This window comes from Rhincodon typus, chromosome 2, assembly GCF_021869965.1.
Source record: "Rhincodon typus isolate 14 chromosome 2, sRhiTyp1.1, whole genome shotgun sequence".
NCBI lineage: Eukaryota > Metazoa > Chordata > Chondrichthyes > Orectolobiformes > Rhincodontidae > Rhincodon > Rhincodon typus.
Genome location: NC_063333.1, coordinates 49,552,477 through 49,577,486, shown reverse-complemented (window position 1 = coordinate 49,577,486; position 25,010 = coordinate 49,552,477). Strand labels below are relative to the sequence as shown.

Here is a 25,010-nt window from a genome sequence, read left to right as displayed (position 1 = left end):
AACTGAAAGTGATCATTTCTACTCTTGTTCCCTTTTTGCTGATTTGCCTCTTTTCAGAAGTACATGTCTCTAAATTGTCAGGTCTAACTGTTTCTTAGTGTTGCAGCCTCACATTGACGATGAATCCAACACCTGAAAACAAAATCTATTTGGATCGGCAAAGAACTTCGGAAATAAATGGAAACATAACTAACTTAAAGTTTATAAGTTGGCTCACCTCACGTCTATTAAATTTACAGAAACAATAGTTTTGGATATGGTTATATGTGGCCTGGTGTTAATCTCTTTATCAGAATTTCAGAATGCTTTCCCCACCCCCCAAATACCTTCCTTGTATTAGACCACTCGCTCCCCGTTCTCACCCCTATCCCCATCGAGTCATTCACCACACGCCCCCCGCCCCATCCGCCGGCTCCACCCGCTGCTCCTCCCCGCCCCGTCCACCGGCTCCACCCGCTGCCGCCGATTCTCCCTTTCTCCGTGTGTGTGTGGGGAAATGGCGCCTATTGAGGCCAACAAGACCCGGAGACGGGCCACTCACTTACCGGCCTCGGCGCAGAGCAAGTGTCCGAGCGGCGGGGAGGCTGAGCGGCGCCAGACGGCCGCAGAGGAGGATGAAGAGGAGAACAATCTGTGGTAAGGGCCGGTGCTGGTAGGGGCCTCGTCCTCTCGCAGTCGCGCCTCCTTGTCTGTGTGCCCACTCCCGGCCGGCCTGACTGACCGACCGTCTCTCCTCTTACAGGTCGTCTATCCTGAGTGAGGTATCCACCCGCTCCCGCTCCAAGCTGCCGTCCGGGAAAGCCGTGTTGGTGACGGGTAAGTCAAGCGGCCTCTTTGTGTTGCCCTCCACCAAACGGGAGGAGTGGGGAGTGGGGAGTGGGGGGGGGGGGGGGGGGGGGAAAGGTGGTGGTCAGCTATTGCGGCAGCCCCGTTCTCGGCCATTTCCCCCCGGGGGAAGAGCCTATCGCCCTCCCTCCCAGCCGGGAGCCTCCTCACTGTCCGTTCCGGAATGGCGGCCGTTATCTTCTCCACAACAAAAGCCTGGCGCCCTGTCCGGTGTGTGGATGGTTCCCGCCCCCTCCGGTGGTTCTGGCTGTTCTTTGCCCCGATCACCTTTTCTCGCCGTTTTATCACCCACCCCCGAAACCGAGCCCGTTATCACCCCGCCGTCTGTAGGCCTGGCGTTGCTATGGGAGACTAAGCTCCTGGGCAAAGAGCCGGCCCTAGGCTCCGGGCAGCTTCCACTTCTCTTTTCAGCTTTTTTTTTAACTCTGGGGCTTTTGTTTCATTGATTTGAGTACTGAATAAAAGGGTTTGTATTATAAAGTGTAATATTTGTGTCTTCATTTTTGGTACATGCTGCGTGTCTTTTGATTTTCAAAGTCAGTGAGTGTTATTGTTTGAATTGGAATCCTCAGGCAAGGATATTTGGAATGAGTTGTTTTTGACCTGCTTATGACCGAATTTTGCGTTTAGTCTTCCAAGCTTTTTCGCGTGGAAGGAAGAAGAAACTGAAATATTGTTATACAAAATGGGGAACAAACAAAATATAATCCTTACTCAAGTAATTTTATATGGCATTACATCATTAACATTAGGAACACTTGAACTAAAAAGTGTGGACTATAACCTGGTGTCGTGTGATTTCTCTCTCAGTACTGTATGCCACAAGAGTCCATTTGAGTCATTGAGTCTTTATCTGCTCCTTTTTCAAAGGATATCCAGTTAGTCCAATTTCTACCCTTTCCCCAGATTCCTGTTTGATAATTTCTCACACTCTGTTGACTATTTGACCGTTAGATTTTTTTTTCCTTCTAATTTACTTTTAGCAAAACCTCTCACAACTAAAAACCCTGAGTAAATGTCATCTTAGCATTCTGAGAACAACCATTCAACAAATGTTGCCCATTGCTACCTAGTCACTGAGGTGGGGTTTAAACCTTGTTACACGTGACCACTTAGAGTAAATTGATAATGTATGAACAGTTTTTGCTATTTACCTGTTTGTCTTTGTAAAAGGAGATTTAATAGGACAACTACTCTACTTTTAACTGGACTACATTCTGTGTAAAAGATTGAGGGTGCTGAATTCTTAAAATGTGTTCCAGATAACTTTTAGTAGAAATTGCTTTGTAAAAGAATGGTCCAAGCGGATTGGTTCTTAAGAAATCAATTTAAGTAGGTTGAAAGAGTACATAAGACCTCGCATAGCAAAGCAGAGGTGCTGTACTGGAACTGTATAAAACACTAGGCTTCAACTATAGTACTGTGTACAGCCCTATTCACTAGATTGCCGATCAGATGTGATCAATTTGGGGTACAAAAGAGATTTGAGGGTGTTTCCAGGAATGACAAGTTTTAGCAATGAGGAAAGATTGGATAGCTTGGATATATTTTCTTTGGAACAGAGGAAAATGAGAGGTGGTTTAATTGAGGTGTATAAAATGATGAGGAACCTAGATAGTGGTTAGGAATTACCAATTCCTGTTAGAGCAGTCAATAACAGGGCATAATTTTTAATTAGTTTCTGGAACAATTAGGGAGTTGCTGAGAATTTTTTTTTTTCACCCAGAGGGTGGTATGGGTCTGGAACTTGCTGCCTGAAAAGATAGTGGAGGTATAAACCCTCACTGAATTTAATTAAAAAACTCTTGAATGTGAGCATGCATTGCCATAAGCAACAGGGCTTTGGACCATAATATATGGGAGTAGAAGGAGGTTATTTGCTCCCTGAAGCCTGCCCTGCCATTCTTTAAAACCATGGCTGATCTGCCCCAAAGCTCAACTCCTTATAGCCTTCAACTCCAAGATCTTTCAAAAATCGACCTATTTCCTCTTAACTTTGTGATCTAGCCCCCAGCCCCCACAACTTTTTGGGGTTGATAGTTCCAGACATTCACTGCCCTTTTGGAGAAGAAATTCCTTTACGTCGCTATTTTAATTGCGTGTTCTCTCTTATTCTAACTGCATAACTATGCCCATCCAACTATGAAATTGCCCCACTCGTGAAAACATCATCTCAGCGTCAATCCCCCTCAGAATTTTTCTTTGTGTTCAATAAGATCACCCGTCATTCTTCTGTACAAACCCTTCATCCAAGGAATCAGCCTAATTAATCTCGTTTGAAGAGTCTTCAATGCCAGTATATAATTTCGAAGATATTGGGACCAAAACTGTATACAGTAGTCTGGCACAGTCTCACCAAAACCCTGCGTAATTGTAATAAGACTTCCTTAGTAATGAATTCAGTGATGTTACCATCACTGAATCCCCACTATCAAAATCCTGGGAGTTAGCATTGAACAGAAGTTCAACTGGACTCGCCATTTGAACGTGCCTGGGTGGATGCAGATCCAACAACACTTGAACTTGACAACATCCAGGACACAGCAGCCTGCTTGAATAGCACCACATCCACTCCCTCCACCACTGACATTCAGTAGCAGTAGTCTATCTACAAGGATGCACTGCAGAAATTTACCAAATGTCTTTAGTCAGCACCTTTCAAACCCACGACCACTTCCATCTTGAACAATGGGCAGCAGATACATTGGAACAACACCACTTGCAAGTGCCTCTCCAAGCCACTTACCATCTTGACTTGGAAATATATTGCTATTCCTTCCATGTCGCTAGGTCAAAATCCTGCAATTACCTCAGCAGAATGTGGGTCAACATTCAGCACGTGGGCTCCAACAGTTCAAGGAGGCACTCACCACCTTCTTGGGCTGTGCAGTAAATGCTAGCCAGCCAGCGAGGCCCACACTTCACATGTGAATTTTTTAAAAAAGGCTGAAATTCCATTTTGTGGCTTAATTACTTGCTTTATTGCATGCTAATCTGGTGATTCATGCACAAGGCTTCTGCTGCAATGCATTTTTTTTTCCAAAGTGTGTCTATTTAAATAACTTCTTTGCAAGCAAGAATATTATCATTTTGTTCATGATTTTTGAATAGAGTTTTAAGATTTGTCCTGCAGCTTGACTTCGTTGATAAAAACATTAACTCATTAATATAAATAATAAATAATTGAGGGCCAGGACTGATCCTTGTGGCACTCCACTGGTTACATTTTTCCAACCCCAAAATACCTGTTAATCCTGACTGTCTCTTGTATTCACTAATCCTCAATTTATGCTAATACATTAACCCAATGATGTGAGGTCCTATCTGTGCAGTAATCTTTTGTGACACCATAATTGAATGCCTTCTAGAAATCCAAATATTCTACACCTGGTTCTTTATCAATTCTGTCTTCTTAAAGAACTCCTGTAGCAAATTTGTTAAACTTTGTTTTCACAAAACCATGTTGAATCTTTGATTGTGCTGAGCTTTACTAAATGTCCTGTTATTTCTTTCTTAATCATGGAATTTTGCATCTTCCCTCTGACAGATGTTGGGTTAAATGGCCTACAGTTTTCTGCTTTCTGTCTCCTTCCATTCTTACACAGGGGCATCAAATTGGCAGTTTTCCAATATGTTGAAATATTCTCGGAATCAGAGTTGTGAATGCCTCCACTGTCTCTGCAACCACTTACTTTTAAAAACTCCTTGATACAGGCTGTCCTGGCAACCTGTCAGTTTATAATCTTAGCAGTTCATCAAATAATACATTGTCCCTCATGATAGAGACTGTTACAAGATCGTTACTGTGATTAGCACCTTACTTTTTTTATATGGAGTGCTTATTATGTCCTCCATCATAAAGACCAAGCAAAACATTAGTTTATGTGATCTGCCATTTCTCTATTCCCCCTTATTAGTTCTCCAGTTGCATCCTCCAAGACTCCTACATGTACTTTAGCTACTCTTTTTCTTTTAAATGTCCATAGCAGCTCATAGAGTCATACAGCATGGAAACAGACCCTTCAATCCAAGCAGTCCATGCTGTACACTATCCCAAACTAAACTAGTCCCACCTGCCTGCCCCTGGCCTAAATCCCTCCAAACCTTTGCTATTCATGCATCTATCCAAATGGCTTTTAAACATTGTAATTGTACCAGCATCCCCCACTTCCTCAGCACGTTCATACCACATGTGAACCACCCTCTGTTTTAAAAAAAATCTGCGATTTTATATCTTTTGCCAATTTATTTTTGTAATCTTTTTATTAGTTTCTTAGTTTCCTGCTGCTGGTTCCTTTAAAAAGAATCCCAATCCTCTAGCCCAGCAAGACCTAGGTGATGATATTAGATTGGAGAGCTCATTTTCATTCAACTGAGGGCTGAATGGCTTGCTTCTGGAACCTTGCATGTGTTGTTTTAAATGAAAGTTGTGATCTAGTAACTGACTGCACAAACTCAGTCCTTCCTTAATTATGAAGTCTGAAAATTAATTACTTTTAACTTTTCGAAATACTTGGCAGAAACTGATTTTGACCTGTTCAGTTAGGAACAAGTTGATGCTTTAATGTAATTTCCATGTTGCATTGTTGGTGCTTTATTACATTTTAAAAAAAATGAACTTGATGAAGAGTAGTTGTGATAGTGTCTGGTTGGCATTTTTTAAAATATAAAGTACTTACCTGCTGAGTCTCATTCCGATGCTTTCTTTGTCTTAAAAGGAAGCTCTTCGGGATTATGTTAGTTGATGTTGAATGAATGCTTGATTACATTGATGCTTGTATAGATATGTGAAGAGAAAAAGTCTGGTGAAGACAAATGTCGGTTGCTTACAGTTAGAATCAGATGAATTCATAATGGACAACAAAGACATTACAGATGAGTTGAACAGATACTTTGGATCTGTCTTCACGAAGAAGGACACAAATAACTTTCCAGAAATGCTAAGGGATAGAGGGTCAAGCATGAAGGAGAAACTGCAGGAAATCCTTATTAGTCAGGAAGTGGTATTGGGAAAATTAGTGGGATTAAAATGATAAGTCCCCAGGGCCTGATGCTCTGCATTCCAGAGTACTTAAGGAAGTGGCCCTCGAAATAGCGGATGTTATGGTGACCATTTTCCAGCATTCTATAAATTCTGGAAGAGTTCCAACGGACTGGAGGGTAGCTAATGTAACCCTGCTTTTTATAAAAGAAGGGAGAGAGAAAATGGGGAATTATAGGCTAGTCACCTTGACATTGGTGGTGGGGAAAATGCTGGAGTCAGTTGTTAAGGATGTAATGACTGAGCCTGTAGAAAGCAGTAACAGAATTGGTCACAGCATGGATTCACTAAAGAGAAATCATGCTTGACAAATCCTCTGGAATTTTTGAGGATGTGACCAGTAGAGTGGACAAGGGTGAATCAGTAGATGTTGTCTATCTGGACTTTGAGGGCTTTTCACAAGGTTCTACACGAGATTAGTCAGGAAAATTAAAGCTCATGGTCTCGGAGATAATGTATTGACGTGGATGGAGAACAGGTTGCTAAACAGGAAGCAAAGAGTTGGAATAAATGGGTCTTTTTCAGAGTGGCAGGCAGTGACTAGTGGAGTACTGCAGGGTTCTGTGCTGAGACCCCAGCTGTTCACAACACTCACTTACAATTTGGACAAAGGAATTGAATGCAATATCCCCAAATTTGCAAACGACACTAAGCTGGGTGGTAGTGTGTGCTGTGAGGAGGATGCTGTGAGGCTGCAGAATGACTTGGACAGACTGGCTGAGTGGGCAAATACTTGGCAAATGTGATATAATGTGGATAAATATGAGATTGTTCACTTTGGTCACAAAAGCAGGAAGGTAGATTATTATCTGGTGGCAGTTTAGGTAAAGATGAGGTGCAATGAGACCTGGGTGTCAGGGTTGAGCAATCACCGATGGTTGGCATTAAGGTGCAGCAGGCGGTGAAGAAAGCTAGTGGCATGCTGGCCTTCATAGCGAGAGGATTTGAATATAGGAGTGGAGATGTCTTGCTGCAGTTATACAAGTCCTTGGTGAGGCCACGCTTTGAGTATTCTGTGCAGTTTTGGTCTCCTAGTCTGAGGAAGGACGTTCTTGCTATTGAGGGAGTCAGGCGAAGGTTCACCAGACTGATTCCCAGGATGGCAGGACTGGCATAAAGAAAGACTGGATAGACTGGGCTTCTACTCATTGGAATTTAGAAGAATGAGGGGGAACCTCATAGAAACATACGGGACTGGATAGGCTAGATGGGGGAAGAATGTTCTTGATGTTGGGCAAGTCTGGAACTAGGGATCACAAGTCTAAGAATAAGGGATGAACCATTCAAGACCGAGATGAAGAAGAATTTCTTCAGAGTTGTGAAAATGTGTGAATTCTCTACCACAGAAAGCCGTTGGGGCCAGTTCGTTAGATATATTCAAGAGGGAGCTGGATGTGGCCCTTGCAGCTAAAGGGATCAAAGGGGTATGGAGAGAAAGCCGGAATAGGATACTAAAGTTGCATGATCAGCCATGATTATATTGAAAGGTGCTGCAGGCTCAAAGCATTCTATGGCCTGCTCCTGCACCTATTTTCTATGTTTCTATGCTACGGTACCCCAGGTCTTTATTGTTGAAAACGTGACTGTAGGACCCTCTACTTACATTAGTTAGCTGTATAACAGCACATTCACATGCTTGCAATTGATTCCCCTTTTACTTCAGATTTGGATATTAAGTTCATTCTTTCAAGCCCAAAACCTGATCTGCATGCTTTTGCACAAAGCAGATCAACACATTTTGAGCCATGAATGAAAATTATTTTATACACCCACTTGCAGAATTAATTTATTTCTAATAGACTTGGCTACCATCAGCTTTGTTTATGCATTATCACTAACATTGTGAAGTGAAAACTACTTTACAGTGGCATTAAAAATAGTATTTAAAAAATCAGTCCATACTGCTGGCCATCCAGTTTTCCTCCCCAGATCCCACATTGGGAGATATTATGAACGGTTTTGCTCTTTAGGTGCTTTTTTTTTCTCTCCTTTAAATTTGCTGAGTCTCCTTAGGTTAAAAAAATTCCTGCCCCTTTAAATTACCATGGCCTCCCTATCTCCAACATGCAAAGATTTTGGTAAGGAAAGGCATTGTTATGTTCCATGTCCATCTTTTAGAGTTTCTGTATCTCTTTGGCATCCCTTTTGCAACAACATCTGAAGGCACAACATTAACATTCACAAGTACGCTTGTCACTCAGCCCGAATTCACCACCACTTCTTGGCTCCTCCATTGTCATTAAATTATCAATATGCTCATTTGACATCCAGTCCTGGAAGCACAGGAATTTCCCCAATTAAACATTGAGAAGCTTCAAACACCATTCCAACCGCCTGCTTTTTGCATTTCTCTGGCAACAGTCTGAGATTAATCTAGTCTGTTCACAGCCTTGATGTCACATTTGATCTTGAGATGAGCTTCCAATATGTGTCTGACAACATTCAAGATCATTTATTTCCACTTTCATAATGTCAGTCAAGATCACCCTATCTAGGCTTGTATGCTCAGCTGAAATTCTCGACCATATCATTATTACATCTAAACTTGACTAGTTTAGTGCTCTATGGCTGGCCTCCTTTGAACCGTTACAATCCTGAGATCATACAAGCTCTTCCATGTCCTTACTCCAAATCCCTTTTAACCAATAACTTTTTGCTCACTGACCTACACTGACCCCTAGTCATGTAAGGCTTTAATTTTCAAATTTTCATCAACATTACAAATCCTTCAGGCTCTGTGTCATAGTGGTAGTTTCCCTACCTCTGAGCTACTCCAGAAATGCGTAATAACATTTCACAACAGGTTGATTTAGAAAAATCTGCAAACGCCTACTTCCCCAACCAATCTCTGCAAACTCCTCCAATCCCGCTACCCTCTGAGATACCTTCATTCTTCTAATTCTGGCCTTTTCTGCATCCCTGATTTTAATTATTCGGCTGTTAGTTGTTGTGCCTTAATTTCCCAAATCCCTAGAATATCCTCATTAACTCTCGCCAACTGTCCACTTACATTTTTTAATTAATATTTTTCTTAAACCTACTTATCTTACCATCTTTCTGATGAAGGGTCTAGGCCCGAAACGTCAGCCTCTCTGCTCCTATGATGCTGCTTGGCGTGCTGTGTTCATCCAGCCCTGCACCTTGTTATCTTACCAAACCTCTGAGCTTCTCCTAACCTCCATGGACATGAGATCATTTAAAACTCTGTTCATATTCTTACTCTAAATCTTGATGATCAAATCACCTTTTTTGCATGCTGACTGTAATATTGTATTATGTACGTACATATCTTAGTTTTCTCCTTAGCATTTCTGTGAACTGTGTTACAATGTTGTATTATCTTAAGATTTTATTTAAGTATAAGTTGAAGTGTGCAAGTACAGCTCAACTGGAACTAGAAGGGAAAGCACTTTTGAGGAACAACAAATCTGCAGATAAAGAAGGCCTATTTAGGATGGTACAAGTTAGGCCTTGTACAGGTAATAGGAGCAGGATTTAACACCACTGTAACAGAGTTCTGTGGCATTAGATACTGGAAGATTTTAATCCGGGTTTCTTTCAGTGCTGTGAAAATGACAATGGTCTAGCAAAAGAAAATAAAACTCTCCAAAAATCCTTCCATTGAGGTGAGAGTGCAATAAGTGGGTAGAAAATGGGTAACAAGACAATGGGTGGTCAGGAAAAGTCCCATAGGGCTGCTCTGTTATTGGAGAGAGATGACTGGTGGTTGTTTAATCTGAGGATCTCCATGCCTAAGGCAAGGGTAGAGGTTGAGAAGGAGGGGACTTTACGTTAGCCTCAGCCATTATTGAACATACACTGTTGGCATCACACTGTATCACAAACTAGCCTTCCAACAAACTGAGCTAATCACTCATTCTCAATGTCTCATTCCTCTTAGCCATGGTTGTAGTTTCTTGTTGATCTTATTTATTGAGTTTTTCTTTTGTTTGCTTTCTCAGCAGTGTCTCTCTTTCTTGAAAAAGTAAGATTATTTTCTTCATACTTTTAACTGGGAATTTTCAACTTTGTTATTTTTAGTAGATGGTTACCCACTGGGTTTTTAAGAGGTTTAAAACAATATCAGTTTAGACGCATTCAAACTCTGAAGGCATTCTGCTTGTAACTTGTGAAGTGTTAGTGATAAACTTCTAGCCGTGTAGAAGCAGTGTCACTAGTGACTGAAGCCACAGAGACCAGAAAAAGAAGTGTTTTTCACAAGTTCATTATGTAGAAAATCTCCTGTCAAATTGCAGGTCACTGTACTTACTGGCTACTTAACGCTCATTTGTGCAAGCTAGTTTTTTTCTATTCATTTGTGGGATGTGGGATGTGGGATGTGGGATGTAGGATGTGGGTGTCACTGGTTGGCCAGCATTTCTCGCCCATCCCTAGTTGCCCTTGAGAAGGTTGTGGTGAAATGGGCTTGCTAGCTTACATGAGGCTATGCCCATCATTGTAATAGATGCAATTACATACCTTATCATTTAGAGTCATAGAGATATAAAGCACAGAAACAGACCCTTAGGTCCAACTCGTCCTTGCCAACCAGATATCCTATATAAATCTAGCCCCATTTGCCAGCATTTGGCCCACATCCCTCAACTCTTCCTATTCATATACCCATCCAGGTGTCTTTTAAATACTTCTGGCAGCTCATTCCATACACATTGCAAGAAAAAGTTGCCCCTTAGGTCCCTTTTAAATCTTTCTCCTCTCACCTTAAGCCTATGCCCTCTAGTTTTAGAGTCCCCCACCCCAGGGAAAAGACCTTGCCAATTTACCCCATTCATGCCCCTCATGATTTTATAAACCTCCATAAAGTCACCCCTCAACCTCCAACACTCCAGAGAAAATAGCCCCAGCCTATTCAGCCTCTCCCTATAGCTCAAATCTCTAACCCTGGCAACATCCTTAAATCTTTTCTGAACCCTTTTTCTATTTTCACAACATCTTTTCTGTGGGAGGAAAGCACACAATACTGCAAAAGTGGCTGAACCAATGTCCCGTACAGCCGCAACATGACTTCCCAACTCCTATACACAATGCACAGACCAATAAAGGCTGGCATACCAAATGCAGCCCCAAACGCTGCCTTCACTATCCTATCTACCTTCAACTCCACTTTCAAGCAACTATGAGTCTGCACTCCAAGGTCTCTGTTCAGCAACAGTCCCCAGGACCTTTTTCTAATTTTAAAAAATGCTAACTGTTCTGGAAATCACTGATATTAAATGCAATATAGCCTCCGATGCGCCTGGATCCTAAAGCTGCTGATACAGATTTGCTTCCTGAATCGGTTTTGCAAGACAAAAATGCCATAAAAAGGCCGGTTCCAGGAAAGTAAGTTAACTTGTTTGTTGAAGTGCCTAAGTTTGGCATGATATTTCTAAATTTTATGTATTTGGAAAAAGAAATCAAATCAGCGTAGTTCTATCTTTGAATGGATTTTGGGAGAATTATTTCCAGGAGATGTTCAAACAGTGTTCTTATGTTTTTTTTTTGTATTTCCCTTCCTGTATTTCCAGGAGAAGATGGATCTGGAAAGACCACTTTAATTGCAAAATTACAAGGAGTTGAGGACTACAAGAAGGGGAGGGGAATAGAGTTTTTGTACCTTGATGTTCATGATGAAGACATTGATGGTGAGTGCCATATGAGGTTTTGGAAACTTTTTTTACATTACTATTGCAGCAAGTACTTTTAATGCTTTTTTTTTTAAGTGCTCCACTATTAAGGTTTCATACAAAGTTAAACCTGGTGCAAGCTTGTGACCTGGAAACATTTGCTAGAGATAAAACCTGCAGCCTTTGGTGCAGTCAAGCACACCAACATCATCTGACGTTGAATCTTAATTGTCCGCCTCTGCTGAAGTGCATTCCCTTGGTTCCACTCTTTAACAATTCAAATGTAAAGGCGTTTTGCACATTTTGTCTTCTTAACCAAGAACATTACATCAGGAATCCTCATGGGATCCGTGCTTGGCTCCCTTCTCTTCCTCATCAACTTGCTGTGCTTTGGCAACATCATTCCCCCATTCTGTTCCCTGACTGTTGATGTGAAAATAATACAACGTGATGTGACCTTGTTTCTCTTCAGTGCCATTTCTTGGTGCCATCACCATGGATCATTATTTCAACTCATCTAATGACTGACAGACAAGTTTCAGACTACAACTAACCATTGCATTCATTTCTTTGTCACTGTGCAGTATGCTGCCATTGGGGTCTTTTCATGCAAGCATCCACGATTATAGTTAGCTAATATTCTTTGATCTTTGTTATCAGCTCTGCTGTTCTCGATTCTTTTTGGCACAGGATCCCCCACCTGTAGTGAGCATCTGCCAAAATGGGACCATTCACTTACGGGTAAGGGAGTGTAGGCGCATGTGGAGGAAATAGTAGCACCTCTCGTAGATTGACATGCTGGACATTTATCCGTTGATCTTCATACTCCAGGCATGTCAGACATTATTATGTCAAATGAGTGTGCTTAGAAGAAGAAAAATGCGTAAGAAAGGTTGAATGGAAGCGTAAAGAGAAACACACATCTGGAGACTGTTAGTAAATTGCAGGATAAATTTACTGAATTAATCTAAAGCTCTTCTAAAAGTCCTGAATATTGTGCGACTTTGTTCTGGGAACTTTAGATGATGGTTAGTGGTGTACGTGAATTAGTTGTTTTATTTTCCTATAATGGGATCTTTTATTAACAGACCACACTCGATGCAATGTTTGGATCTTGGATGGTGACACTTACCATAAAGGTCTCCTGAAATTTGCAGTCACATCAGATAACATAAAAGACACTTTGCTTATGTTGGTGGTGGACATGTCCCGGCCTTGGATGGTCATGGATTCATTACAGAAGTGGGCCAATGTTGTTCAAGAACACATTGACAAACTAAAAATTCCACCAGAGGAAATGAGAGAAATGGAGCAGAGCTGTAAGTACTATGGACTTAGATAATGTTGTGGCATGTGATAAATTGGTTACTTAAATTTTTTCAGATGCTCAAAGGTTTTACCATTTGATTTGATGCCTCAAATTCACTTAAAACTCTTATTCTCTATAATAATATTAATGTATGTAATTTGTTGGGCGATATCTGCACAATTGTAGTCTCTTCCTGTCTTCCCCATGCCCAAAAGAAGCGAGGAAGTGATTGTTGAGTTGTAATCCCAGGCTGTTCAAATGTCAATAACCAAGTAATTTTGCCTGTTGTGTTAAGTATTGATACAAGATGTCCATACTGAAAAATTGATATGTTATCCGAAGTTATAAGTTCAGCAAGAAATGTTATTTTATTTCATGGTGTCAACATAGTAGTGCAATTTATTTTGAGGCAAGAAGCATAGGTTCTGAACTCCTGGAGTTGAAGTCTACCTTGTTTATAGTGCAACATCTATCATATAAATACTGCCAATGTTACATCAGTATCTCAATACCTTCAACATTCGTCCACCATGCATAGGGAACCTTTATAAACAATCATAACTGTAAACAGCAGATCCGTGTGGAATAACACTGACCTACAAAACAGATTTTGAACAACAAATAATTAGCGTCTGTATGTTATGCACACTATTCCTACAGGTTTTCAGTAATCAGTTTTAAATAATTGAGATCCTCATGCGAAAAGATTGTACAGGCTGGGTCTATATCCATTGAAATTTAGAAGAGTGAGAGCTCACATTGAAACACAAGTATTGAGACTTAATAGGATGAATACAGAAAGGAGATATCTTTATGGGAGAAACTAGATCAAGCAGGTATAGTTTTTGAAACAGTAAAAGCCTCCTGTTTAAGATGGAGATGAGGAGAAACCTGTTCTGGGGGTCATGGATATTTGGAATTCTCCCCCGGTGTCCATTGTGGAGGCAGGATCATTGAATATTTTTAAGGCTGAGATAAGTCCTAAACTAATAGGGTAGTCAAAGGGTATTGTTGGTTTGCAGGAATATGGAGATGGGACCAAGACTTTATTGAATAGCAGAACAGGGTTGAGGGCTGAATAGCTCATTCCTCCTTCGTTATTGGGATGAAATAGCTGAATCTGCATAATTACTTTTGCTAGGAATTTGAAAGTTGTAGGTTGTTTAAATACCTGAGTTAATTTATCTCCTGTATTCACTCTCATTTATAAAACGTAGATGCCTACTTGAATCTGTTTTTCCTTAGCAGATTTTTACTGATTATGTCAGCAAAAACATATGAAAATGTGTGCCTTCTCCATGTCAATGCTTCTACCAGAGTCTACTTGTCAACCAATCAGCATTTTTGTTTTATGCAGTATAAATGTTGGTTTTCTTCTTGAATTGGTTTTCTTGCAAAATGCTCTGACTGGAAAGCAAAAAGCTTTAATAATTTTTTTTGAGTTGAAAAGAAAGAAACATTTTTTCTACTGCATGTTGCATTAGCATCTCAGTTGTGCTGCCCAGTATCTGTCAGGCTTTTTTGGTAGTTCTAGGTACGTTGGGAATTCAGTGGTGTTCACTGAAAATCATGTTTTTATTATACTTCCAACAAAATTAAATTTGTTTGCCAGAAAATTATTAGTCCAGAAAAATGACTTTTTTTGAATGAAGGAATGAGCTACTTAGATAAAAACCAAAAGAACTGCAGATGCTGCAAATCAGGAACAAAAACAAAGTTGCTGGAAAAGCTCAGCAGGTCTGGCAGCATCAGTGAAGGAGAAAACAGAGTTAACGTTTTGGGTTTGGTGACCCTTCCTCAGACCCTTCCTCTGAGGAAGGGTCACCGGACCCGAAACCTTAGCTAATTAGATCCATGTTTTATTTTAAAATAATAAAGTTTCATTTTGATGTACTAAGATGATAAGATGTATGAGCCAGAGTAGACCATTCATTGTCCGCCGTACAATAATGTCATGCTGATCCGTTAATCCTCAAATCTACTTTCCTGCCTTTTCGTGAGAATCTTTGATTCCCTTACTAATTTAAAAAGCTCTCTGTCTCAACTTTGAATATACTTAATGACCCAATATGCATCACATTGAGAATGAATTTAATATAATTTTCTAATAGAGTTCCACTGCAGGAACTTGAGCACAAAGATCTACGCTGGGGCTATCTTTTGGAATGAGATGCATGTAGAGTCCCTGTTGACCCCTTGGGTGGACGTACATGATCCCACTGGAGTATCATGAAGAGCGGCAGGGGATTTACTTCTCTTCTGGCCAATACTTCTCCCTCTGTCAATATCACAAAAACAAGATAATTTGATCATTACCACGTTGCTGTTTGTGGAAGCTTGCTATTTGCAAATTTGATAGTGTTTCCTACATCACATTGATGATTCTGATGAAGGGTCTAGGCCTGAAACATCAGCCTTCCTGCTCCTATGATGCTGCTTGGCCTGCTGTGTTCATCCAGCTCTACACCTTGTTATCTCAGATTTTCCAGCATCTGCAGTTCCTACTATCTCTGATACTCCAAAACCACTTCACTGGGTGTAGAATACTTTAGGATATCCCGCGTTCACGAGAGGTATTGTAAGAAAGCTATTTTTTCTGTTCTTGGGGTTGTTTACTGACATATGATATGGTTCCCTTGTTGTTGTGATCAAAGGGGTTTTCAAAACGTAGAAAAAAGAGAACTTATTGCTTTTAACAAATGAATCTCGTGTGTTTCATGGCTCTTGAAGCACTTGATGCTGTGGCCAGGTATATCATCCTGTGATCCTTGTGGGAAAGTGAACTTTAGCTGGAAGTAAAGATAATTGATGCATAGAGAGATCTGGGTGTTCAGGTCCATTGTACCCTGAAGGTGGCGACGCAGGTGGATAGAGTGGTCATGAAGGCATATGGCATGCTTTCATTCATTGGACGGGGTATTGAGTACAAGAGTTGGCAGGTCATGTTACAGTTGTATAGGACTTTGGTTCAACCACATTTGGAATACTGTGTACAGTTCTGGTCGCCACATTACCAAGAGGATGCGGATGCTTTGGAGAGGGTGCAGAGGAGGTTCACCAGGATGTTGCCTGGTATGGAGGGCGCTAGCTATGAAGAGAGGTTGAGTAGATTAGGATTATTTACATTAGAAAAACGGAGGTTGAGGGGGGACCTGATTGAGGTCTACAAAATCATGAGAGGTATAGACAGGGTGGATAACAAGAAGCTTTTTCCCCAGAGTGGGGGACTCAATTACTAGGAGTCACGATTTCAAGGTGAGAGGGGAAAAGTTTAAGGGAGATATGCGTGGAAAGTTCTTTACGCAGAGGGTGGTGGGTGCCTGGAAGGCATTGCCTTCGGAAGTGGTAGAGGCGGGCACGATAGCGTCATTTAAGATGTATCTAGACAGATACATGAATGGGCAGGGAGCAGAGGGATACAGATCCTTGGAAAATAGGCAACAGGTTTAGATAGAGGATCTGGATCGGTGCAGGCTTGGAGGAGCGAAGGGCCTGTTCCTGTGCTGTAATTTTCTTTGTTCTTTGTAAGCTTTGATAGTTCACATATGAAGAATGACTATTTGGATGAGTTGAATTTCGAGCTATGAGAATTTATAAGATTATACCTTAGCAAGATTCTTCAGAAAAGAAGGTTGGAGGACAAAAATGTGATTAATAAAGCATGTGAATCTGCCTTCTTTCCAGTGCTTTAAATAGTCATTGGAAAATTGTGTTGTTTGATGGTTGTCTGAAACACTTTTACAATTTACTGTGAAAATTCTGGTCTTTGAAATAAAACAACTTGGTCTTGCCACCAATGCTGCATACTGTCAAAAATGCATTATTACAACAATAGCTGTCTGCTTTGTCTAAGTAATAACAACAGCACTGAATTAATTCTGAAAATGGGAGAGGGCACAATGTAATCTTGATTGCTATTCAGTGTCACAGCTGGAAAGCACTCATAATTTAGGAAGCTATGCAAAGTTGTTGAATGGCAATATGATATTGCATGACTAAGTAGATAAAGTCTTTGTTTTGCTAATGGTGATAAATGAACTCCAGTTTTCTTGAAGATTTACGGTTCAACTTTTCTCGCCAAGCTCATAGCATGATTTCTGTATTGCAGTTCATCAAGGCAAGGGATTCACAAGCTGTTGATCTTTGTAGCCCAGAACAGCAGATTAGTCTTCTGAAATTTTTGACATCAGTTCCAAGTAACATAGTGTCTTATAGTATAATTTACTGTATCCAAGACCTAGAAAATTATATACAGGGATTTATTTTCAAGTCTACAAAAGATGGTGTCCGCCTGCTTGCACTCCTCCAAACTCATGCTCTCTCTCCTGTTTCCTGTGTCTTGAGATCATCCTTCTGTCACCAAACACACTGCATTCAGAAATGAAGACTGAATAGCTATGTAAAATTTCCAGCAGAAGCATTGTGAATCGTGCATTATAGCACTCAGTCTCACTAAAATACACCCCGAGAAAGCAGATCAACTTCTGCAAGATGTTAAACGTTTGAAGGAAAGTGGGAAAACTGGGTGTATCTTTGGTGCATATATTTCACTGAGCAAGTGTTGAAGGATCGTTAAATCTCTGCAATTATGTAAAGATTGCTTGCTTTTCTTAAATAACTACATTCTCTGGAAATATTAATATGTGAAATGTTGATGTTTAACTGAAAGAAACCCCTTGCAAACAGATTACAAAATTTCTATTTATTCTCTAATTTGGTAAATCCTATGGCAAGTCATTTCACAGCTTCAGAGCAACTGGGAAACTGCAGTGCGTATTATTAAAATTGAACAATTGGAAAATGTGTTCATGTAACCCCACCCCTCTCAGTAGAATGCATTTTTATGCTTATTTTTTCTGTTCACAGTGGTGAAAGAGTTTCAAGAATATGAAGAACCAGATAAGGAAGTGCCAAATTCTCCACAACGAAGAAATACTGTGTTGCAAGAAACGGATGAAGAAAGTGTGGTCTTACCGCTAGGTGCCAATACACTTACACATAATCTTGGGATTCCAGTCCTAGTAGTTTGCACAAAGGTTTGTGTAGGAGAAAAGTTAAAATTTTGTATATCACAATGATTTACTTGTTTATCTTTTTGTTCCTTTTTTTTTAAAGCCTTCAGTGACCTGGGATAAATACTTGTACATTTAAGAAGGGCTCTTGATATCTGAAAAGTTTATCCAGATACTTGCAAAAATTTAGAATTCATTTAAAATTATTTTCATGTATACAGCTTTCCACTTTTTCAGCAATTTCTCAATTTAAGGTTTATTTTAAAATCCCCTGGATAAATCTTTAATTTAGCAAATGGTTGTCCTGCCTATGAACATTGACTTATGTCTGCGATACTTTTTACAGTGCTATGGACCCAAAAATACAAGTATAACATTCCATTGAATTCAGCACAACCAGATGCTGGCTTCAAATGCTTTCAGTTCTCCTGAAAAATCTATCAAGTCTCAATAGCTACTTTCAAGGAATAAAGTGCCAGTGTTATTGACACTAAATGTGCTTGAAGTTTAGATAGCCCTCTGAAAGTTTACAACGCGAAAAGAAATCCCTAGCATTCTTTTATAGGACAGTCTAAAACTGATCCCATTGCATGATCCTAAACTTTTTCATGCATCTGTTCACCCTGCAAATATGATTAAAGTAATTTTAACAGAGTACGTTTTTCGAGAGACTAGAACTGTGGGATAAAGGGGATCAGAAATCTCCCTCTTAAGAATTTTTTTCTCCTGGAGTAAACGGTTTGTGGAAATCTCATGCCCAAAAAAGCCGTGGAGGTTAGGTCACTGAATTTATTCAACACTGAGTTGGACAGATTTTGGATAGTAAGGGGCACATGGGCGGAGTTATCAACATAAAATTTGATCAGTCATGATCTTATTCGATGGTCTATCCCTACTCCGAAGTCCTATGTTTTGTTTTCATGTTTTAACTTCATGACCAGCTAAGTGAGTGGTTGGGCTGTTTTTTTCTTTCTAAATAATTATTGCTAAAAAGATAGCTCATACAATTGCACATATGTTTTTCTATAGTGTGATGCAATTCACCAACTGGAAAAGGAACATGACTACAGAGATGAACACTTTGACTTCATTCAATCACACATCCGTAGGTTCTGCCTACAATGTATCCTTTATACTCCTAACTTGATACTTTAATGTTAGAGGCATATTCCCACAACATAATGTTTGCAAGTGAAAGATTTTGACATTTTAATGTCCATTTTATTCCGAAAAGTGTGCAGTGTAATGGATTTTGGAAAATTCTTTCCTATTTGAACGTATTATTAAATGGTTGAAATTATCATCTGGGTCAACAGTGTACAAATTATGCAGAAGTGGGTGCACTTCTTTGTAGACCATGATAGAAATGATCAAACTATGCCATCACATTTAATCATTCAATAAACACCGAAAGAACTGCAGATGCTGTAAATCAGGAACAAAAACAAAGTTACTGGAAAAGCTCAGCAGATCTGGCAGCATCTGTGAAGGAAAAAACAGTAATTATGCTCCAGAGTCATGACTGTCTTCCTTTGTGTCAGCTACTGATTCCAGCTACTGGAAGGCTTCATGACCCTTTTAGATGTGCTGTATTAGGTATGCCTGTCATACTTGATGGATATTTGTGTAACTTATCATTGTAATACCAAACTGTTTTCCTGTTGCTAGTCCCTACTATTATATAGATTTATTCTGATATCTTCCTTAATGCTCATGTTTAGATGGAGCAGCACTTATTTATACTTCAATAAAAGAAAATAAAAATATTGATTTAATGTATAAATACCTTGTCCATAAGTTATATGGATTTCCTTTTCATTCACCAGTACTAGTTGTGGAAAAAGATGCAGTATTTATGTAAGTTTCACATTGAGCTCAAATTACAGTAAATGTACTTCCTATAAATTGTATTAACAATTGAAACTTGTTTGGAACTGAAGTTGTTTTATTTACAGGTTTTTAAAGATACTTGTCCTTTTTAGCTCAAGCAGTAATTTAAGTGAGATATTCTGTTTAATTCTGTCCTAAACAATTGAAAAACAAAGTTTGATTGTGATCTGTGTTTCCCCTTGTCCTTGCATACATGTAATTCAGTATTTTCAGGAAAAGGTTGAACATTTCAGTGTGATGCTGTAAAATGAGTAGAACTGGCAACTTTGCATCATGCTGGATGCTAGGAAACTGTTCAGACTTACAAATCAAGGGAAGCACAAGAGTGCAAAGATAACCATTTGGTAACAACAAGAGAAGAGGAAGCTTTCAAAAGCAAAAGTCAAGACTTATTTTTTCCCAGTGCATTTCCATCCATCACCATTGTGTTTCATATGTCATCCCCCACTCCTTAATTGACTTTATGGACAAACAGCCCCTTTTTTACTCATTCAGGGGATGAGGTCATCACTGGCCAGGCCAGAATTTCTTGCCCGTCCCTCATTGCGCAAAGGGCAGTTAAGAGTCAACAACATTGCTGAGGATCTGGAATCGCATATAGGCCAGATCAAGTAAAGATGGCTGTTTCCGTCCCTAAAGGATATTAGTGAACCAGAGATTTTTCTGACAACGACAATGGATTCATGGTCATTCATTTAAATATTATGGAACAATATGGGCAGCACGGTGTTCAGTGGTCAGCACTGCTGCCTCACAGTGCCAGGGATCACATTCGATTCTACCCTTAGACGACTGTATTTGCACATTCTCTGTGTCGGTGTGAGTTTCCTTCTACAGTCCAAAGATTGCAGGTTAGGTGGATTGGCTGTGCTAAATTGCCCACTTTGTCCAAGGATGTGCAGGCTAGGTAGATTAGGGAAGAGACTGGTCTGGGTGGGATGCTCTTCAGAGTCGGTATGGGCCAGAGGGGTCGAATGGCCTGCTTCCACACTATAGGGATTCTACAATCCTATATTAGTTTTCCCGGTCTAGACTTCCTAAGGTAACATGAGACTCCAGTATTATCATAAAATCATGCACTGCCAAAGAGGCCCTTTGACCCATCAAGTCAGCTCCAACCGTGAGAAATACCTGATGGGGGGAGGCAATGGCCAAGTGGTATTATTTTTGGACTGATAATCCAGGGACCCAGATAACATTCTGAGGATCCGCGTTTGAATCCCACCACAGCAGATGGGCGAATTTGAATTCAATAAAATATCTGGAATTAACGATCTAATGATGACCATTAATCTGTTGTAGACTGTCAGAAAAACCCAGCTGGTTCACAAATGTCCTTTTAGGGAAGGAAACTGCCATCCTTACTTGGTCTAGCCTACATGTGACTCCAGACCCACAGCCATGTGATTGACTCTGAACTGCCTGCTGGGCAATTAGGGATGGACAATATATGCTGCCTAACCAGAGACACCCTCATCCCATTAATGAATAAAGACCTTCAATCTAATCTCATTTAACAGCACTAGGCCCACTGCCTTGAATGTTATGATATGCCAAATGCTCAGGTATTCGTTCCTAGAGACCATCCAGTTGTGATGGATGGCATTACTAAATTTTATTGCATATGTTTAATTGTTGTTTAAATTACACTTCTTTAATGAGCTTGAATTGTCTCTCAAATTTGAGGAACAAATTGTGTTGTCAAAGTAAATCAGCATCAAATTGTTGATTTAATGGTAGGTACAATATTTGTCAGAGAAATAATCAAAGTATCAAAGCTTGAATTTGGCATTTGTGTTGACATGTATTAACAGGTATGCTGTAAACATCTTCTGCCAAATGTATGTTGGATTCAGGGTCTTAACGTTTTATTTCCCAAAATCAATATGGTTTTTCTATAGTCCAGCAGGATGGGACAATGAAAAGAAAATAGGAATTTTGCATGAAAATTTCCAGTCTTTAAAAGCCGATGACAAATTTGAAGATGGCATTATGAAGCCTCCAGTAAGAAAGGTAACCTCTATCTCCTGATAATATCTGAAATTGTGCTAACGTACACATACAATCTCAAATGTTGCTGGCACGTGCATATATAACCTCAAATATTATGACTAAGCCATACCAACAATACCAAGTGACTATATAATTAGAAAATGAACTTACAGTTAATCCTTATAATTTTATGCATTAATACCACACGAGTATTGACATTCAAATTAAATTACAAATCTTGCAATTACATCCTAGATTTTTAGTAGTTTAATACTCAGTTTCCACTTGCAAAAGATTCACTGAAAGCAATTAATTACTAACTGTTTTATCCAGTTATAGGCTATTAGAATTGTGTTTCCAAATGATCATGCCCATCCTGATACACTAATTTCATTAAGATTGAAACAGCTTGCAGGCATTGAATTATTATGCTTGCCACTCCAAGATGTTGTGTAATGTCTTCAAGATACATTTTGATGTAGGCTAGAATTTTTCTTGCAGGTAGTACATGAGAAGGAGATTTTATCAGAAGATGATCAAGTGTTTCTTATGAAACAGCAGGTAAAATATTTCATATTTCCTATTTATATATCAATTATTGTTGTTTCCTTTAGAGGATTCTGAAGAAGTCATATTGCAATCAAAAGAATAACTGTGTTTCTGTCTGCACAAGTGCTGCCAGACCTGCTAGGTTTCTCCAGCACTTTGAGAATCATAGAATCCCTACAGTGTGGAAACAGGCCCTTCAGCCCAACAAGTCCACACTGACCCATCCCCTTATAACCCACCTAAGCTCCACATCCCTGAACACTATGGGCAATTTAGCATGGCCAATCCACCAAAGCTGCATGTCTTTGGACTGTGGGAGGAAACTGGAGCACCCGGAGGAAACCCACACAGACACGGGTAGAATGTGCAAACTCCACAGACAGTTGCCTAAGGATGGAATCGAACCCGGGTCCCTGGCACTGTGAGGCAGCAGTGCTAACCACTGAGCCACCGTGCCGCTTTGCTTTTATTACGGTAGTTTCTTTGCCTTTAGCATCGTGTTCTCACCAAGAAGAATTTCAGTTCTGGAAAAAATACTTTCTATTGTACGCATACTGGTATCCACCTTGGATCTCGGTGATCCAGGTTAGAAGTGAGGAGTAGGCCTCAATAGTCCATCAACCATAAACTTTTGACAGTACCCACTACTATCATTAATGATCTCCAGTAGGCCCTACACTTCCTTTAGTTATTATCTTGCTCATTATGTATTTGTCAAAAAAGTGGGTTTTCTTAGATTTTAATTTCCAACAATACATTCCAAGATGCTTCACAGGAGCATTATAAAACAAAATATGACACTGTGGGGATGTTGGGTCAAATGACTAAAATCTCAATGCAAGAGGTAGTTTTTGAGGAGTGTCTTCTGGAACTCTAGGAGACCAAGGTACAAAAGGAAGAAAACTGCAGGGAGGGAATTTCAAAGTTTTCAGCTAAAGCAACTGAGAATACAACCATCAATGGTGGAGAGATTAAAGTCCGACATGTTCCAAGACACTAGAATTGGAGTGCTAAGATATAGCAGGATGTGGGACTTGGGAGGCTTACAGAAGGAGGATTGAATCTATGGAGTAATTTTATGATAGGAATTAGGGCTTTAAAATCAAATCATTTCTTGCTTAGGAGCTGACGCAAGTCAGTGAGTACAGGATTAATATGTGAAAGGGTCTTGGCACGAGTTAAGACAGTGCTTTGGATAGTACTCGGCAGACTCTTGTTCGGAGATGGTAAGCCACTTTAATTTAAGGCAATATTGGGGGCTGCGTGTTGTACCAGACTGGATTTCTGGCAGTCTGTGGGGACGGAGGTGGTGAACCTGGATGGAGGTCTGTGGCGAGATGTCTAGCTAGTCGCGCTGCACTCTAGCGGTCGGCAGTGAGGTGGTAGCACGGGGGAGAGATCGAGCCCCCATGGGGAAGCCTAACGTGGAGCGTCTGCAGGCCCATGGCTAAAGAAGGACTGTAATTCACTATTTTTTCTGTTTTATACTAAGAAGAACTGTAATGTGTAACTTTTAACGTGTTTCTTTGTTTTACTACTTTGTACCTATGATTTTGTACCTAAGATGACGCTGGGTATGGCAACTTTGTACACTTTTCCCTGTATTCCTGTATCCCTGTACTTGAGTACACATGACAAAAGTTTAATTCCATTTCTACCGCACAGTATAGTATATAATTTTACTGCTTGCTAACTGAAGGAGATATCTCATTAATTCCATGCTGAAACCATGAATCGGATCCTCCACACGTTTTAAAATTTTGTTTCCTAGGAATGCAAGCAGTGCTGGCAAGAACCAACATTTAATTGCCCATCCTGAATTGTCCTTGTGAATTGGTGAACTAGTGCCTTGGCTGCTGCAGTCCGTTGGTGTAGGTGGGTCCACTGTTTTTAGGAAGCTAGGGAAATCCACGATTTTGTCTTATCAACAGTGAAAGAAAGGAAGTGTTACTCCAAGTCAGGACTGTGTGTGGTTCGGATGGAAAGTTGCAGTTGGTGATGTTCCCTTGTATCTGCTGTCCTTGTTCTTCTGAGGGGTAGAGATCATGGGTTTGGAATGTGCTGTGAAGGTTTTGAGCATCAACATCACTGGTACTTATTCAAAGAAAATAATGCTTCTGGAACAAAGATGAGTGAACCTCTATTGCCTGCAAAATAACCCAAGGGCTCAATTCAGGAAGCAAACAAACCGATTTTAAAAATTCAACATTGCTGTAGCTCTGGTATTCCAACTGAGTATTCAGAGCTTGCATACTTTTGTTTGTAGACTCCATGCACTTATCTCATGAAATGAGGAAAAGGATTCGGCCCACCTAGATACTTCAGAAACCCAGCATTTGTCTTCAAGATGTGAGATAAATCATACAGTGCAAGCTATCAAGGCTTTGTCTTTTCTATAGCAGGGAAAGTCTTGACACTGTCTCTAGTTGCCTACTTCAGGAAATCCTCCCAGATTTCAAAGTTTGCAGCTAGAGCAACTGAAAGCATAACCATCAATGGTGGAGAGATTAAAGTCAGACATGTTCAAGGACACTAGAATTGGAGTGCTAATATATAGCAGGATGTGGTTTTTGTTCTTCCAGAGGAATCGTTGACATGGTCGTTTTATCAGACAAATCCAAGAATCTCTGCATTCATTGACCTGACCACAGCACCTGACTCAGAAAATCACAAAGGGGTGTGTGGATTGTGTTTCAAAGATTTGGTTGTCAGAGTAATTTCACAATCCTGCAATTTCTTCCTGA

The 25,010-nt window shown here is 40.1% G+C and overlaps 1 protein-coding gene across 1 annotated transcript in view; it reads left to right on the top strand.

Annotated features, from left to right (window-relative positions):
* The first annotated feature begins 362 nt into the window (after nt 1-362).
* Nucleotides 363-25,010, top strand: part of LOC109934371 (cytoplasmic dynein 1 light intermediate chain 1) — a 46,018-nt gene continuing 21,370 nt past the window's right edge. Inside the window, exons 1-9 of the mRNA XM_020533184.2 lie at nt 363-636; nt 743-816; nt 11,416-11,532; nt 12,603-12,833; nt 17,690-17,859; nt 18,865-18,958; nt 19,557-19,692; nt 21,627-21,738; nt 22,219-22,278. Of these exons, the coding sequence (XP_020388773.1) occupies nt 497-636; nt 743-816; nt 11,416-11,532; nt 12,603-12,833; nt 17,690-17,859; nt 18,865-18,958; nt 19,557-19,692; nt 21,627-21,738; nt 22,219-22,278 (1,134 nt within the window). The 5' untranslated portion in view covers nt 363-496. The remainder of the gene's footprint in view (nt 637-742; nt 817-11,415; nt 11,533-12,602; nt 12,834-17,689; nt 17,860-18,864; nt 18,959-19,556; nt 19,693-21,626; nt 21,739-22,218; nt 22,279-25,010) is intronic.